Source organism: Caretta caretta, chromosome 10 (genome assembly GCF_965140235.1).
Source record: "Caretta caretta isolate rCarCar2 chromosome 10, rCarCar1.hap1, whole genome shotgun sequence".
NCBI classification, from domain to species: Eukaryota; Metazoa; Chordata; order Testudines; family Cheloniidae; genus Caretta; species Caretta caretta.
This window is the reverse complement of record NC_134215.1, coordinates 72,302,035-72,319,168: the sequence shown is the minus strand read 5'-3', so window position 1 is coordinate 72,319,168 and position 17,134 is coordinate 72,302,035. Positions and strand designations below refer to the sequence as shown.

The window sequence follows — 17,134 nt, the reverse complement described above, 5'->3', positions numbered from 1 at the left end:
AAGTTTAGCTCATAGCCCCCAAGTAGGATGAGTATTATCTATTACAGCTTGGCAACTAAAACTAAAGGGTGAAATCCAGGCCCCACTGAAACCAATGTCAAAACTCCCACTGACTTCAATGGGCCCAAAATTTAACCCAGAGATCTTTTCCCCAGGTCATATAGAATATCCATGGTGGAGCTGGGAACAGAATCAAGTTTTCCTGACTTCCATTCCCAAAACTTGAGCTGCAATGTTATCCTTCCCTTCTAGGTTGGTCCTGGGAGTTTAGATGTACTGACAGTCATAGTAATACCTAAGATCCTAGGATGATGAATAGGTGCAAAGCCTTCAGCTTCCTTGGAAGGATTTGATGATGCAACAAATCACAAAACCAAATTGCAAGGGATTTATGACTTCACCAGGAGGGTGAAGTCAAAAATCTATCCTTATCTCTAAGGCCACATTTGATTTCTGTTTCTATGTTGTATGGTGCTTTATTTAAAAAAAAAAAAAAAAGAGAGAGAGAGAGAGAATCAAAAACTCCTTTAAATATCCTGTACCTGAATTCAGGCTCTCCCGGACTAAGGTGTACATTCTCACAATGTGCAGTTAGGATTCTGGTGCCTGACTCCTGGAAACATTTGAATAGAGACATACTAGAATCAGCTACTAACTTCTCATAGTCCTTTTTAAGCAAAGTGAACATTTGGGAAGTTAAAAGAAAAGCTTGCACACTTTTTGCCATTGGCTTTACATAGAGAAGCTTCTCTCCCCACCTCCCCCCACATACCTATAGTACAATTCTCCTAGCTTGTCTTCTACAGATGTGCTTTTTATTTTCACAACATCAGAAGAAAAGGAAATGGAAGTTATGTTTAAGAAAATGCAGTTCTTTATGGGGAAATCTACGGGACACAACCACGATAGGAAGGGGCGATTTGGAAGGTGAAAGCGTTTGGGTACTGAAATGGACTATGGGTACTATGGTCCATGTTAGTAGTGAGGAAAGTCATTACTATCTCTTGGCTCTTTGTTGGCCTATGGGAAATGAGTTGGTGGGTCTCAGGACAAGTACTAGAGGATAGAAGCTAGAGCTATCAACACAGTTTTCACTAATTGATACTTTTGTTGGCAGTGTAAGCATAGAAGCCAAGGATTGTGTGGGTGTAGAGCCTCAATTTCCTTCTTGCCTCTCAAGTAATTGGCTCTTCTGAGTCAAGTCTGAGGCATGTCTTCAAAGGATCTATGAAAGGAGGGGTTGCATTGCCAATGCGCGTGTTGCACCTGCCCTTTGGGTACACAAGAGACTTTAATCTCCTGGCAATATAAGGGCAATCCCTTATATTTCAGGAGTGCCAAATTGACCCAAAAGCATTTAAATATCGAAATTTTCTTTTGTTACATATTAGAATTAACAGAACCTTAGTTTAAAGGCTCTAGAAAGCAGTGTGCATTGTCACAGCACAGAATTAAAACGGCACCTACCTCTAACCGCGGCTGAATTTTTCAAAAAAATTTTCATCTATGTGTGGTTTACCCGCTAAGGATTCCCAGACTGGAATAGGAAATGATGGGGACAAGGACTGATAGCCTGGCTAGGCTATCACTGAAGAAATGCTTGGGCACTGTATGCTGCTTTCTCTGAAGAACATTCCTGAATTTCATAAAGAATGATTTTCCAGTGTACTGCGTTTTCTTGGAATGTTTCCTGAAAGACACCACTCTAGCAAGCACAGGGACCAGATTCCTTTGGAAGATACATTTGCCAGACTAATGGATTTCACCACTTCTTTCTGGAACAAGCCATCAGTACTGTAATTGTGACTTGAGGGAGAACAGCTACAATAAATAAAACAGTTTTGTGCTAAAAGCGGGGGGAATCATTGGCAAAGTATAGTGGAATTATAATAATTATTAACATGCAACATGCAGAGACCTTCAGGGCATTCTGCACCATTACAGAGAACTCAGCACATTCATGGAGATTAAAAAAAACACCCTGTAAAGCAGTGGTTCCCAAACTAGGGGCGCCGCTTGTTCTGGGAAAGCCCCTGGTGGCCCAGGCCGGTTTGTTTACCTGCTGCGTCCGCAGGTTCAGCCGATCATGGCTCCCCCTGGCCGCAGTTCTCCATTCCAGGCCAACGGGGGCTGCAGGAAGTGGTGTGGGCCGAGGGACTTGCTGGCTGCCCTTCCCACAGCCCCCATTGGGCTGGAACGGCAAACCACAGCCAGCAGGAGCTGCGATCGGCTGAACCTGCGGACGCAGCAGGTAAACAAACCGTCCCGTCCCGTCAGGGGCTTTCCCTGAACAAGTGGCGCCCCTAGTTTAGGAACCACTGTTATAAAGGACCCAACAAAAGCAATAAAAGGGGGCAAATATCAGTGGGGTGTCAGATGCGTGGAAGGGTTACAGCAGTCATCACACTAAAGAACACATTCGGAAACAAGTGGCTTTTAGGATGTGTTTTGGGAATGAAGAGAGGTGAACTGACATGAAGGTAAAGGAGAGTAAGTTCCTTCTCCGCTAACTATTATTAACCCGGGAGACAGCTGCTGGCTCCTCTGCCCCTGACTGGGAGGAGTCCTGGCACTGCCTTCCCTGCACTCTGGCCAAAGCAGCTGGTTGGGTGCAGAGGGAAGGAGTAAACTTCTGCCTGAAATGGGTGAAGTAACCTCCCCTTCCCTCAGAGCAAAATGGGACGACTGCCAGTGTTCCCTCTAATTTTTGACAGGCCATGTGCGCAAAAGATTTCTTCTGTGCAAATTTTTGAAGCAGAGTTCAAATTTGTGCGCCATGAGGCAAATGTGTCCAAGCGAGTAAAATGCTTATACATTTAAAAAGTTTTAATTTGCAATTTGTGTCAATTTATATGGGTTTTCAGATAAGAGACACCATGAGTAAAAAAAGAAAAACAAGAGTTTGTGTTTCAAATTTAAAATTTTCCTAAAAAATATCAATCAATGATTATCAGCCAAGAATAAGATATGTAATTACAAATGCATTTTAATTTCCTTATTGGTCGAAATGTCAAAGACTACTAAACTAACCTTGCTGTTTTTCCCTGCGATCTTTTTCATTTGCACATTCAATATAAACTCTGTCCAGATCTATCAGTCCTCCATCTAACTCTTAATAGACATCAGCATGTCCAAATGATCCACTGACCAGCGCCCTCCACACCCTCACAGCCCAGCACCCCACCACAGACCTCCTAGACACTCACTCCATCACGCCCTGCCCCCTTCCCTGGCTGCACTCACCAGCCCTGCTGGGAGGTCTCCGGCTCCTAGGGTCAGAGCGGCGCGGGGGGTGTGTGTCTCCAGACTCTACATGTGCTGTGCCCGCCAGAAGCGTGAGCTGCGTGGCTCCCACTGGCCGGGAAACGCGCCAATGGGAGCTGCTGGAGCCGCGGAGCGGGGCTTGCAGGTCCCTCTGGCTCTTAGGGTCGGGCGGAGGGGTGGGGGGAGAGAGGGCTCTCTGCCCACTGCTAGTGCCTGCAAGCCCCACCCCCGCAGCTCTGATTGGGCAGGAGGGAGCTGGTGCAGCACATGGAGACCCCCTCTGCCTCTGTGCCTAGGAGCCGCCTGCACGGCTGGCTCCTGCCGGCGGGCGGGTGGGCCGCCAGGAGCTGCCCTAGGAAGCGCCGTCACACCAGCCCCGGGACTTTGGTGGTGATGGTGAGATGCGGTGTTTTGCCGTGCGCGCGAGGTTTAGGGTTTGTGTGCATGGGGTTTAGGATCTGTGTGCGCACGCACACCCACGCAGCTCAGAGGGAACAGTGACCACTGCTCTGCTTTTAGGTTGGTGCAGTTTCATGCCACCCCTCGTTCAGGAGAGGTTGGAGGGTCTAGCTGTTCCCTTTGGGCAATATTCTGCCACCCTTACTCAATGCTGCCCAGTATGAGCAAGGATGGAAGAATTTGGTTGTTGTATTATTTAGATCAGCTGGACCCCCATAAGGTAAAGTAGTGTGAAATTACAGTTAGAGAGAAATTTTTCTCAAGCTGTGGACTTGTGTGGATTTGTATATTATTTATTTAGGATTCTGTAGTTTACCAAAAAAAAAAAAAAAGTTAATTTTAGAGAGGACTGAATGTTTTTAACACGTCTTTTCTCTTCCATTTCAGTGTTCGGGTCATGAAACTTAATCCACAACAAGCTCCATTATATGTGAGTAGACCAACATTTAAACTACTTGTTCTTTCTTTTTTGTGTCACAAATTGTACCTATTTGATGCAATTTTGCTCTTTCCCAGGGATCTTGGTTACCTTGTTTTATTCTTTGCTCCCCAAATAAATCAAATTAAAGGTCTAATACCGCAATAAAAAAGGAAGCTTTTTAGCTAACCCGGATAATACCTTTTAAGTAGAAAGTTTAAGGTTCCCACTTGTGGAATGCTGTAATGTAGGACACTGTTCTGCACCATGCATAAGTTTAAAAGCATAGAAATGCCCCCTTCCTTTTTGGAGAACATTTCTGGGTGGACGTCAGTGCTGTTGGAACTCAGGGAGTATTGAGAGGTCTTGCAAGTTGCAGTTTGTGTGTGAAACAAGAAACCTTAATGTTCACCCTAGGGTATCATTTTTTGTCAGACCTTAGACAGGACAGAAATGGAGCTGGGTCATCATCAGGAAATGGCAGGAGAACTCTCTAAGATTTCTATCGTACGGTATGTTTTGTATCAGTCTCTCTAGAAGCTGGTGACATGGATGACCACGATAATAAAGAACAGGATAGCTTTTTCTTTTGAATAGAAGCCCTGTTGCAGCATGATAGGAACTGCCAAACAAGAGCTAGACACACATGTATATAAATTGTTCAAATATGTTTTGGAATCGGTGGCAGGAGGCTTAAGTGTTTTACTGTATATAGCACCACAGATGTGCATCCTGTTAGTGGTTTGCTTGTGGAATCCTTGTATTGCTCAAAATGTATTCCCTGTTTGGAAGGGAACGTAAATGTGTGGTGCCAGTTTTAAAAACAAGTAACCAGTGTCCTACTCTAGGTAAGCTACTTCTCTTCAAGCAGTTCTGTCCTAGGGACCTTTGCCATGTGCACTGAACAATTAGCAATGCACATTTTAGACCTCTCTCCACCTTTTCCAATCTGGAAACCCCTTAAATAGACTCCAACCTGTTGTTTCGAAACACAGATTCCTTAACTGTTAATTTGTAGATTGTCGGCTTTTTAATGACCTTATCCTTCTCTCCTGATAAAATAATGGTATGGGAAAGAGTCTTCTGATGACACAAGGTCTGATCCTGTTCCTATTGAAGTCAATGGAACTTCAACCATCTTATCTATGTTAGGCTGTTTTGGAAAATCTGTCACTTGCTACTTCTGGGTATAGCTCCACCGATATCTTCTATTGGTAGCAATGTTGGGCGTTCGAGTGTCGGCAGGCCACTGACTGTCAGTAAGGTTTTAGCTTCCATTTTGTCTATGCTTGGTCTGAGCAGAGTTTGCCAAGATGGTGGGTAAAACTCTAGTGGTCAGCCTACATTTATAGTCTCAACATTGCTACCATTGATAGAGCTCCACTTTTTCTTGTGGAAGAAAAGTGCTTGTGTAGACAGCCTTAGCAGGTAGAAGTAAGAACTAAGTGGGCAAGGGTGGTGGGGAGTTTTTTGTGAAGCACTGGGTGTTTGACACAGTGGACTATACTGGCCTTTAATCTCATGTCATTTTTAATTCTGCACTGTTGTTCTGTCCATGGCTTAATTTTTTACCCCGGGACTGCCATCTTCTGTTTCTCATAGCAGCACTAGACTGTGATTCTCCTCTGAAAAGTGACTGTAAAAATGGTTTATTGAAATCCACAGCTGGATTATGTAATCTTGTAACAAATTTTAACATAAAGTTGGTAAATCACAGGCAGACTATAGCCCCGTCAATTTAGAAGAAACCTCGTTTTAAAGTTCGGAACCACCAGATAGCCATTACAAGAAAATGCAGGTTATATACATATATTTGATGTAAACACCAGAATGAATTAAATTTGAGTGTGTAACTTTATGAATTTCCTGTTCTTGAGTGCTTGATTTCTCAGTCCTAATGTTGCACTCAAGCTAAGTTTATTTTTCCCCCTATCATTTTGATTGTTTTGCATTTTATAGATAATAAATTCATGCATTGGACATATTTACAAGATCTCTTTTTCCTTGTGTGGGGGCGGGAAGGATTAAATGGAAGTTTAGTTTAGCACAATGATGAACAAAATGATGATGATACTGGCATACTGGATGGTTTTTCTTTGTTTATGCTGATATGGCCATGACATGACTGTTACTGCTCTGGTGATTTGCACACCCTCCCCCCCACCGCCAAAGCTATAAAAGTTAATCTGCTTCTACTGAAATCAAGAGTCAGTTTCAGCAAATGCAGACAATCCAGGAAAATTAATATGTTTGCTTTCAATGTATGTACTGCATAGTTTTTTGGATCAGTTTCATGTTCCACCTACCACTAATTGATAACTGATATCTGTCGGTTGAGTGGATTGTTCCATGTGAGAGGAAGAGAAAAAAGATTAATATCAAAAACAGATCAACCACTTTCTGATTATTTTTGTTCAAAAGGGGGAGACAGAATAATTTTCAGGACCAGTCAGCAGTGGGCATTACTATCAAAGAGCACCAGAAGTTCTTGGAATTTGTTCTTTTTCAGATTGACATTTATTAGACATCCCATACATAGGCTTGGTTGGGGGCTGCATTTCAGAAAGCTAAGAACTGTGTTCAAAACAAGTCATTCATTTGTTAATAAGGAATATGCCATCTACAAAGCAAATTATTGGAAACGAAAGTGGTGATTATCTGGGGGGAGCCACATACACCAGTGATTGCTTCCAGGAAAAGTTTTTGTTTTGGTGTGGTTTTTAGGAGGTCTTTGGAATGTGTTTATTTTCTTAATTTAAAAAAAAAGTTTTAAATATGAGTAGCAGTTGCTATTTCTCTAGCAACTTCCATCCTGAAGGGGGGTGGAGGGTGGAGAGTGTGTAAGTAAAAATATATTTAGGGATCCATTCTCCATACACCAAACTGCGTCTTTTTTTGACAGCTGCTATGCACCAGCATCACTGTACTGCCACTTTTAGAGGGAGAAAGTGAAAAATAACATCTTCAGTTGAACTTCAAGGTCTAATTAGAGAGGCAGAATGCAGTTGATACTTGACTGAGACAGCTAGGTTAATGCTCTTATACTTGTGAAAAGTGTTGTGGGAACCTAAGAGGTTACATGTGCTCAGGACCTAGTTTGTGTATATGATAGAAAAGAAGGTATTTCCAATAAAACAATATCCTTTAGCTCCATACTGGGTAATTGATTCATTTCGCTGACTTGGAGGAAAGGAGAGCCACCTACTGAACCACCACTATTACTTCCTAAATCACCTGGATTTTCATTCTCCAGTTCCATAAGAGCTGACCCATTCTGTCTCTGCTCAGTTGGTGAGGTCACAGCCTGAGATGATATGGCTACAGACCTTTCAGAGAGCTTATTTGAAGACCAAAAGAGAGAAGCTCAAATCCATTTTTAGAATTAAATGTCCGCGTTCCATTTCGGCATTCTCTGGTGAGTGAGAATTAAAGCCAAGAACTGTAAACTACAGGTGTGATACAACCGCTCTGGGAAAAAAAAAATCAGCAAGTAGTGATGAAGTCAGTCTATTCTTCCAGCATCTTTGTGAACGTGGGCTCACGCTTCATGCTGAAAGCAACTGGCCCTTGTTTTATTTGGCTCCCCTGTGACAGTTGTATCTCTCCTTTAATCTCTGAGTAAGTTACCTACACTTTATCACAATACTTTTTAATGTGGCCTTTTTAGCTCCTTGATTTGGCTCGGCTCCCAGTGTACTCACTGATTCGGTCACAAGGCCTTGCAATTTGTGTCCGAAGAGGCAGGGCAGTCAAGTGTTCCTCAGTGTAGCGTGGGGAAACAGCAGCAGAATGTGATATAATTAATCCCAATATTTGATCAGGTGGCAGGTCAAGCAGCTATCAGCCCAGTGTAACTGTCAACACTTAGTTACTTTATAAAAGGTGGTATTCTATTTTAAATTATAGTGTGAATTTAAGGCAAATAAGTTTAAACCCACTTTTCCCCTCCCTAACGTGGGAGGTTCTGTTATATCAGCTGCAGTCTTATTGATGACAAGTAACTCTGAGTTGGGATGTCATTGACAAGGATTATCTATATCCCTGTAACAGATGAATTACCACTACTAACCTGGAGCTTTCAAAAAAATTTTATGACATGGACCACACTTTAACACAGAGATGATCTGATGCATTATAATCAAGCTGTGGGGTGCAGTAGTGCTAGTCAGAGAATGCACTTTATATGTTGGCCACGGTCACGTGACATGGGTCAGGGTTACAAAAGGTTATGTCACATGACTGGGATCAGTATCCAGAGCCTCCTGTGTATGCTGCTATAATGGACCTCTTCCCCTCCAGTTTGCAATTGTAAGGACCACCTCTCATGTTGTTCACAATTCCATAATCTTTTTTGGACCTCTACAGCAATTACATGGAAAATGGCATTAGGAAAATATTCAGTGTGCCCTGTTTGCCTTCTAGTGCATTTTTAGAAGCAGGATATATGAAAGAGGAATCAAAGCTACGTGACTGGACAGTTCTCCATGGACCTCCATAGTTATCCAGTCATCTACCTCACCTGATCATAGGGGAACTTCTATGTTAAAGCAAAGGCACAGAATTAAATCTAGAAATGGCCTTTAACTCCTCTCCGTTGTCATTTCATATTGCAACACCATTCCATCATTTTAGGGATCTCCTAAGCAGTGAAGTGGATTAAGAATGGAGTTTCAATCTTAGCTCTGACTCTGTGATGGATTTTGTATGTTCAAGTCAGACTTAAAGAATTATTTTGTCCCTTCCGTTAGTGAGTGTAAATGTGGGTGTGGAGTTGGGAGGTGACAAACATATTTTATTTATGAAGGGAGGGATATGATCAACATCAGACTTAGTTTTCTGAAGGTCTTACAGTGAAATCTCTCATCTTAACTATGTCATAGATATTTTTTCACTCAGAAAAATTGCAACTAGACCTAGAATATCAGGAGGTGCTGTACTTATTGACAGTATTGCAGCTGGGGACTTTGAACTGGAATTGCCAGTTCTATTGCATGTGAGGGTTGAGATGCATTGGTAGAGCAAGGTTAGTCTCTCAGGGCTGGTCTCCACTACAGGGAGATTGCTGCTGCTGCATTTGATGAAGCAGGGATTGATTTAACGGGTCTAGTGAAGACCTGTTAAATTGATGGCAGAGCAATCTCTGGTCAACCCTGGTACTCCAGCTCTCTGAGAAGAGTAAGGGAAGTCGACTGGAGAGTATCTCCCATTGACACAGCGCTGTGAAGATACTGGGGTAAGTCGACCTAAGCTAAGTCGGCTCCAGCTACATTATTCACGTAGCTGGAGTAGCATAACTTAGGTTGACTTGCCCCTGTAGTGAAGACAAGCCCTCAGTTTTCTTAGCACTTAGACTTTTTTGAAGTGATCTTTGATTTCTGATTTAGTTAAAAGAAGCACCATTGTCTATAAGTGAAATTCAGTTTTAGTCAATTCTTTGGGCTGAATGGAATTGCTACTAATTTAAATAACTAGAAAGGAAATATGAACAAGTTTTATATAGGCAGTATTTTGCTTTTTTATGGTTTGTACCATAATTGAGAGTTCTGTTGGATGCTTTACTGTAGACTTAACCAAAGGATCAAGGATCACAAGTTATGTTCTTATTACCAACATACCTTCAATAAATATAGAGTGTGCGGGGGTAAATGATCAAGATCAAGTCTTTAGTTACATATGATGTCTAATAGTCTTGCTTAAAAAGTGAACTGGGTACTTCCCAATTTTAGCCTTAGTGATACCTATCTATAGTGTTTTTATAACATTTATCTCTCTGCTAGTCTCCAATCACAGAAGTATAGTAAAATTGACACATTCTATAACACATAGTATTTGATAAATCAAATTTTGGTGTTAGATCATGCTTGTTTATAGAAAGTTGATGAAAGTCTTTAGTTGTATAATTGTTCATCTGTGTATTGCATATATGAAAAAGGAAAGTTTTCCGATGACTTCAGTGAGAGCTTGATCATGTCCCTTGTGGCTCAGAGTTGGTTGAATGGGGGGAGGCTGGGGCTATTTCATAGACTCATAAAAATATAGGGCTGGAGGGGCCTTGAGAAGCCGTAAAGTCCAGCTCCCTGTGCTGTGGCAGGACCAAGTAACCCTAGACTGTCCCTGACAGGTGATTGTCCAACCTGTTCTTAAGAACATCCAGTGAGGGGGATTCTACAACCTTCCTTTGAAGTCCATTCCAGTGCTTAACTACCCTTATAGTTAGAAAGTTTTTCCTAATATCTAACCTAAATCTCCCTGGCTGCAGATTAATATCATTACTTATTGCCCTACCTCCAGTGGATAGGGAGAATAATTGATTACCATCCGCTTTAATTAAAAAAAAAAAAAAAAAAAGAACCCTCTCAACATATTTGAAGACAGTTATCAGGTCCCCCCTCAGTCTTCTTTTCTCAAGACTAAACAGGCACCATTTTTTAACCTTTCCTTAGAAATCAGGTTTTCTAAACCTTCTGTAATTTTTGTTGCTTTCCTCAGAACTTTCTCTTATTTGTCCATATCTTTCCTAAAGAGTGGCACACAGAACTGTACACAGTACTCCGGCTGAGACCTTACCAGTGCTGAGTAGAGCAGGATAATTTCCTCTCATGCCTTACATACAAAACTCCTGTTAATATACTCCAGAATATTAGCCTTTTCTGCAACTGCTTCACATTGTTGATTCATTTTGTATTTGTGATCCACTGTAACCCCCAGATCCTTTTCTGCAGTACTAAAACTTAGCCAAGTATTCCCCATTTTCTAGTTGTGCATTTGATTTTTCCTTCCTAAGTGAAGTACTTGTTTTTATTGAATTTAATCTTGATGAATTCAGACCAGTTATTCAATTTGTCATTTTGAATTCTAATCCTGTCCTCTAAAGTGCTTGCAAACCCCTCCCCCTCCCCATCATATGCATATTTTATAAGCTTACTCTCCACTGCATTATGCAAGTTACTAATGAAAAGATTGCATTGTACAGGACCCAGGACTTATTCCTGTGGGATCCCAATAGATACTCTCTGTTTGACAGGGAACCATTGATAACTACTCTTTGAGTATGGTCTTCCAACCGGTTGTGCACCCACCTTGTAGTGTATAATTTCATCTATACCACATTGTCTTAGTTTGTTTATGAGAATGTCATGTGGGACTATGTCAAAGCCTTACTAAAACCAAGATATGTTACATCTATTGCCTCCTCCCATCCCCAGGCTAGTAACGCTGTCAAAGAAGGAAATTAGGTTGGTTGGACATGATTTGTTTTTGACTAATCCATGCTGGCTGTTCCTTGTAATCCCATTATCCTCTGGATGCTTACAAACTGATAGTTTAATAATTTTTTCCAGTATCTTTCCAGGTATCAGACTTAAGCTGACTGGTCTGTAATTCCCGCTTTTTAAAGATCAGTACTATGTTTAGCTTTCTCCAGTCCTCTGGGACCTCACCCGTTCCACCGTGAGTTCTCAAAAATAATTGCTAATGATTCCGAGATTATTTCAGCTAGTTTTCTAAGAACCATAGGATGAATTTGATCAGGTTCTGCCGACTTGAAAACATCCAGCTTATCTAAATATTCTTTAACCTGTTCTTTCCTTATTTTGGTTTGTGCTCCTTCCTCTTTGTTGTTAATATTAATTGTGTTGAGTATCTGGACAGCATTGACCTTTTTAGTGAAGACTGACGCAAAATAGGCATTAAACACCTGAGCCTTCTTGATGTTGTCAGGTACTAGCTCTCCTTCCCCGCTAAGTAGAGGACCTACATTCTCCTTGCCCCTAATGAATTTAAAGAATCTCTTACTACCTTTTATGTCCCTTGCTAGGTGTAACTCATTTAGTGCCTTAGCCTTTCTGATTTTGAACCTACATGCTTGTGGTATTCTTTTGCACTCCGCCTTAGCCATCTGGCCATGTTTCCATTTTTTGGTAGGAGTTCTTTTTGATATTCATGTAATTAAAGAGCTCCTCATGGAACCATATTGGCCTCTTCCTATCTTTCCTTCACATGTTGAGAGCAACATTTGCTTCCCTAGCAGACGGCCTAAGCTTAATTCATGCTGCTCGACCCATGTTTATACGTTCTACCCCACAGGAAAGAGATCAGCTTAAAACTTTTTCAATTGTTTATTCTGAGACTGTTGATTAGGGCCCACAAACCCACTAGTGCCTTCACCACCACAACATTGCGTACAAAGGGAAGAGAGAGGCATTAATAAAACCAGGCAAACTCTTCTAGGTTCCCCAATGTGTCCTACCTTCTTCATGTCTCCTGTTTAGATTGTAATTTGCCCAGAGCAGCAACTGTCTTCATCTGTGTGTCTAGTACAGTTCCAAGCACATTGTCCGCATTTAAACAGTAACAGTATTTATGAGAGATGGCGAGGTACGAAAGTTGCCAGTGTAGATGGAGAAATTGAGCTTTTTGAAATTGGTTAGAAAGTAATTACTTCCTGCTGGGTAGGTGGACAATGGCTGATTAAAATCCAAATTTAAATAAAGATATTGTGGTGAGCGAAAACACAAAGAGGAGTCAAAGTGGTCAGCGTTTGACAGCAGAATAATTACCATGTCTAAAACCGAGTCTCAAAGTGTGCAACTTGTCCAGCATTGTGTACTATAATTAGTGATCTTTTAAAATATTTACCAGAGGGATGAGGCCCAAGTGAAATGCCTCTGTTGTGTGTGATGCTACCTGTCAATGAAGTTTGTTTCTGAAGCCATTGGATGGACAGATACGTTTTAATCAGTTACCTAAAGGCAGTAAAACTGCTTTCTTGGAGAGAGCCAGGGTGATACAGGTCACTTGGGATTTGTGGGTATCTGATAATGACAGGCAGGAAGCAGAATGTATCTTGGTCGTCTTTTAACATGGGAGTAGTCCATGAACATTATTATGAGCAACATCGTAACCTTGTGTGACTTTCTCTTGGGATCCTCAGGCAAGACGAAAAGAAGCTTTGATCTTGATTCGGTTTTGTAGTTATAAAGGCAGGAGACTCTGATAATCTCTCCTGTCATGTATTAGTTGGGCACTAGAATTTTCTCTTAATGACAAGGTGCTTTTCTGTTCCTCCACCCCCAAAACCTTTGACTTCCACAACCTGAGAAGGACTTTTAAATGAGGAGCAAAGAACACATTAGAGTTATTTAAAGGGTCTAAGGAGACTTTTTAGAAAGTCTTACAGAAAGCATCATGCTCGGGTAAGTTCTGACCTTTCAGAGTAACTCATTGTTCTTTAGAGCTGCCAAATATAATGTGCAGCTTTCCCTTTGTATCTTTATTTTTTGTCTCCGAGATGGAAATGTAAGGTATCCTTGCATATACTACTTTCCTGCAAAATTGTCCTTATTAAACTATGCACCAAATGATGATGTTTGATACCTATCCTGGCCTTTGATCTGTGATCCTTCCATTCCCAACTCCCCAAATTCTTGTCCACGTCATGGAAGGATAGTATGTCTCCTATTCTGTTGAACTGTAGAGTCCACCACTGCTGATGAAGCTGGTGCTGTGTTCCTGAAAACAAAGATGCTGCCGCTTAAATCCTGGACTTGCAATTTGTTGTTGCCTCTTAGGTCAGACCTCACAGGTCCCCACAATTTAAGAAAAAAGAAAAGGAGTACAGCTCATGAAACTTATGCTCAAATAAATTGGTTAGTCTCTAAGGTGCCACAAGTACTCCTTTTCTTTTTGCGAATACAGACTAACACGGCTGTTACTCTGAAACCACAATTTAAGAGCCACTTTGATAACTCTCACACTAGGAGCTGCATTAACCCATGAGCCTTGCTGAATATCAATGTAAACACCTTCACACATCGATCATGTATTTAATATAATGTTAATTCACATATTTAAAGCAGTCTTATCTAGAGCAGCCTCATGAAATGAAATGACCATCAGTTGAGAGCTTTCCTGCTTAAAGACCATACTCCTTCCAGACTGGTCATGGGGTGAGTTGCAGCTGGTAAATCCCTTCTCAGCCTTCCTCCCCTGTTTCTCACACATTCCAAACACTGACACACAGTTTACTTAATTTAGTTTGAACCAGCCCCTCCTACTTCTCCCACCCTATATTGCATCTTTTCTGCTAGGTGGGTATAAATGGGGCTTGTCTGTGTATGTAAATCTTATGGTGAAATAACATAAATGGACTGGCTTAAACAAACAAACCCAAGGCATTTATTGTCTGAGATTCTGCCCTTAAGTCACCATTATCTTGAAGTATTATAGCCTACGTGATATTGAAATAATTTGTCCCTTCCCGGAGGCCCCTCTGCCCCCTGCTGAAGGCACCATATTGTTCTGAGCTGTAACATCTTTATCGTGAAGTTGGTTATTTTAAACCCTGAGTACTAAAAAGCTTCATGAACTTCTTCATTGGAAAAGTAGCTACTATGCAATGCACAGTAACTAATTTGTTAAGATAGAGAACTCAGGGCCTGGCAGATATATGCTATCTCCCACAGTGGCTGGGGAGCTCGCTAGCAGCAGGAACAGTGATAATTACCCCACATTGGGTGATAATGTGACCAGCGGTCACAGGAAGAACACAGATCCCAGGACTTAACAGAGACTTCAACTGTTCTTTTTGGTGAAGTATGTGGGGGGAAGGACAATCTGGTGGTTAGGGCGCTAGCGTAGGATATGGAGTTCTCTGCTCCACTACTGACTTCCTGGGTGATCATGGGCAAAGACACTTAACCTCGCTGTACCTCAGTTCCCCATCTGTAAATGAGGATATCATCACTTCCCTTATGCTCAGAACTGTTGTGAGGATAAATGTATTTTAAAAGATTGTGATGTGCTTGGGAGTGTACTGATGAAAAACACCATATCAGAGTGAGCTATTGATAGTAATAGTGAGCTATTACTATTTATGTAAAATTAAATGTAATTTATGTAAAATTAAATCTATGTATTCTGCAGCATTTGGGTTCTTAAATAGCTTTTGAAAATGTTTTTTCAGTTCCCCTTTAAAAAAGACCTGAATGCCAGTGTACGTTTTCAAATCACTGTAAGCTTTCAAATCTCATTAGAAAAACATATCTGCTCTCCTTTGCTTGTCACCTCCTTCTCTCCCCCGCATTCTGCTGCTATTTCTTATGTGGCTGTGTAAAGTGTTTTGAGACACAGTTTGTAGGAAAGATGCTATGTGACATATAGCTGTCTAAATAAACCAATATGTTTTTATTTATAAATGGAAAATAAAATATAGTAAGTCTTTGTTGAGATCAGTGCTATGTACTGCCACCCAGTGGCAGCTGCGTTACAGGACAAAGATTTTAATGCTGAGGTTCTGCTTTCGAGTCAGTGCTACTTGTTGCAAATGATTGTTTGTTAAGGAGTAAAAGAACTAGTTGTCTAGGGCAAGAGGAAAAATACAGGTCCTTAGTAAAATATAGATACAGTGTATTATATTCCTAGTTGCAAAAAAGTACGTCACTTTAAAAATTGGCTTGATTATTACTGCAGCTCTAAGTGCTGTGGTGAAATATTTGTAAGTGGGAGAGGCTGTTTTGCAGCTGGTAGGGAAATTGACGCTTCAAATCACACAGCGGTCTGAGTTGCATCTTTTGGCGTGTGATGCTGGAGAGCGGATCAGAGTAGAGTGAGGAGAGCCCTTCTGCTGCCATGTGCCTTTAAATGGGGGAAAGGCTGAAAACCTATGAGTTTAGATACAGCTGCTCTGCTTTAGAAATTATACCATTGATAGGAAACAGTCTAACAAACAGTATGGCCATATGTACTTAGCCTCCAGGAATTCTGAATCTCTCCTTTTAACTCCATAGTGCCAGGGCTGACTTTCCATTTCTCAGGCAGCTGATGCATTAACACGGCCTGCTATTTTCCCATTCGCATGTTTTAATAAAAGGGCCCATTTTGTCGCTTTTGGTTGAAAGTGGTGTTGATCACTCAGGCAGGTACTAATCAAATTATATGGTTGAATACCTTAACAGTGTAGCCAAAAAGGCTCAGATCTTGAAAGGTATTTGGGCTCCTAACTTCCATTGAAATCAATGGAGGTGAAGAGTATAAATACCTTTGAAGATCTTGACCTAAGGCTTGGAGAGAGGGGCAGGGACAAGGAACGCTGAGCAAGTTAAAGTTGGCTTGCAAGATACCATAATTCCATCACAATAGGTTTTAGGATTCCTGTGGACCCCAGGATGGTCTGATTGGCACTGTTGCAGCCATTCTCAAACTGTGGGTCGCGACCCCATTTTAATGGGGTTGCCAGGGCTGGCTTAGGCTTGAACCCCACGCCCCACCACCTAGGGCTGAAGCCAAAGCTCGAGGGCTTCAGCCCTGGGCGGCGGGGCTCAGGTTACAGGCCCCTTGCCTGGGGCTGAAGCCCTTGGGCTTCAGCTTCCCCACCCCCTCACCTGGAGTGTTGGAGCTCAGGCTTTGGCCCCCACACCCGGGGCAGTGGGGCTCATGTGGACTCAAGCTTCAGTCTCCCCTGCTGGAGTCATATAGTAATTGTTGTGGTCAGAAGGGGGTCGTGGTACAATGAACTTTGAGAACCCCTGAACTATTGGATAGCATAAGTGATAAGGGTACAGGCTTTGGGGTCATTCACTGACATTTTGGGGCCACATACAGAGATTTGCCCCCACAACTAACATTAGAACAACTTTGGAGCTGCTCACTGGTCCTGCTTTGCCCAATGCCTGAAGTAGCTTACTTGGGGTCATTACATCGGGGCTTGTATACAGCCAGAGTAGTATGCAGACAATATATACTATTAGATAATATTAGATGATTAGACTATTCTATTATTAGACTGTTAGATAATCTACTCTAATCTCCTATTGGATTAGACTGTTAAATTATTAGATAATAATACTGCATAATAGTAAAATAAACCATTCTAATATTAAAAAAACCCTAAAGTAATACAGCAATTTTTTTTTTTTTAAGGTATAGCTATGTTAATCTTGGAATACTGTAGTTACCTAAATCGTGAAATAATGCCCAGGCAGTAAACTTCTAGTT

General features: G+C 41.5%; 1 protein-coding gene across 10 annotated transcripts in view; it reads left to right on the top strand.

Annotated features, from left to right (window-relative positions):
• AKAP13 (A-kinase anchoring protein 13) overlaps positions 1 to 17,134 on the top strand; it is a 325,971-nt gene that overhangs the window by 87,522 nt on the left and 221,315 nt on the right. For all 10 annotated transcript variants that reach the window (XM_075133185.1, XM_075133183.1, XM_075133179.1 and 7 more), the window contains one exon: positions 4,111 to 4,153. In XM_075133185.1, coding sequence (XP_074989286.1) covers positions 4,111 to 4,153 — 43 coding nt within the window. The remainder of the gene's footprint in view (positions 1 to 4,110; positions 4,154 to 17,134) is intronic.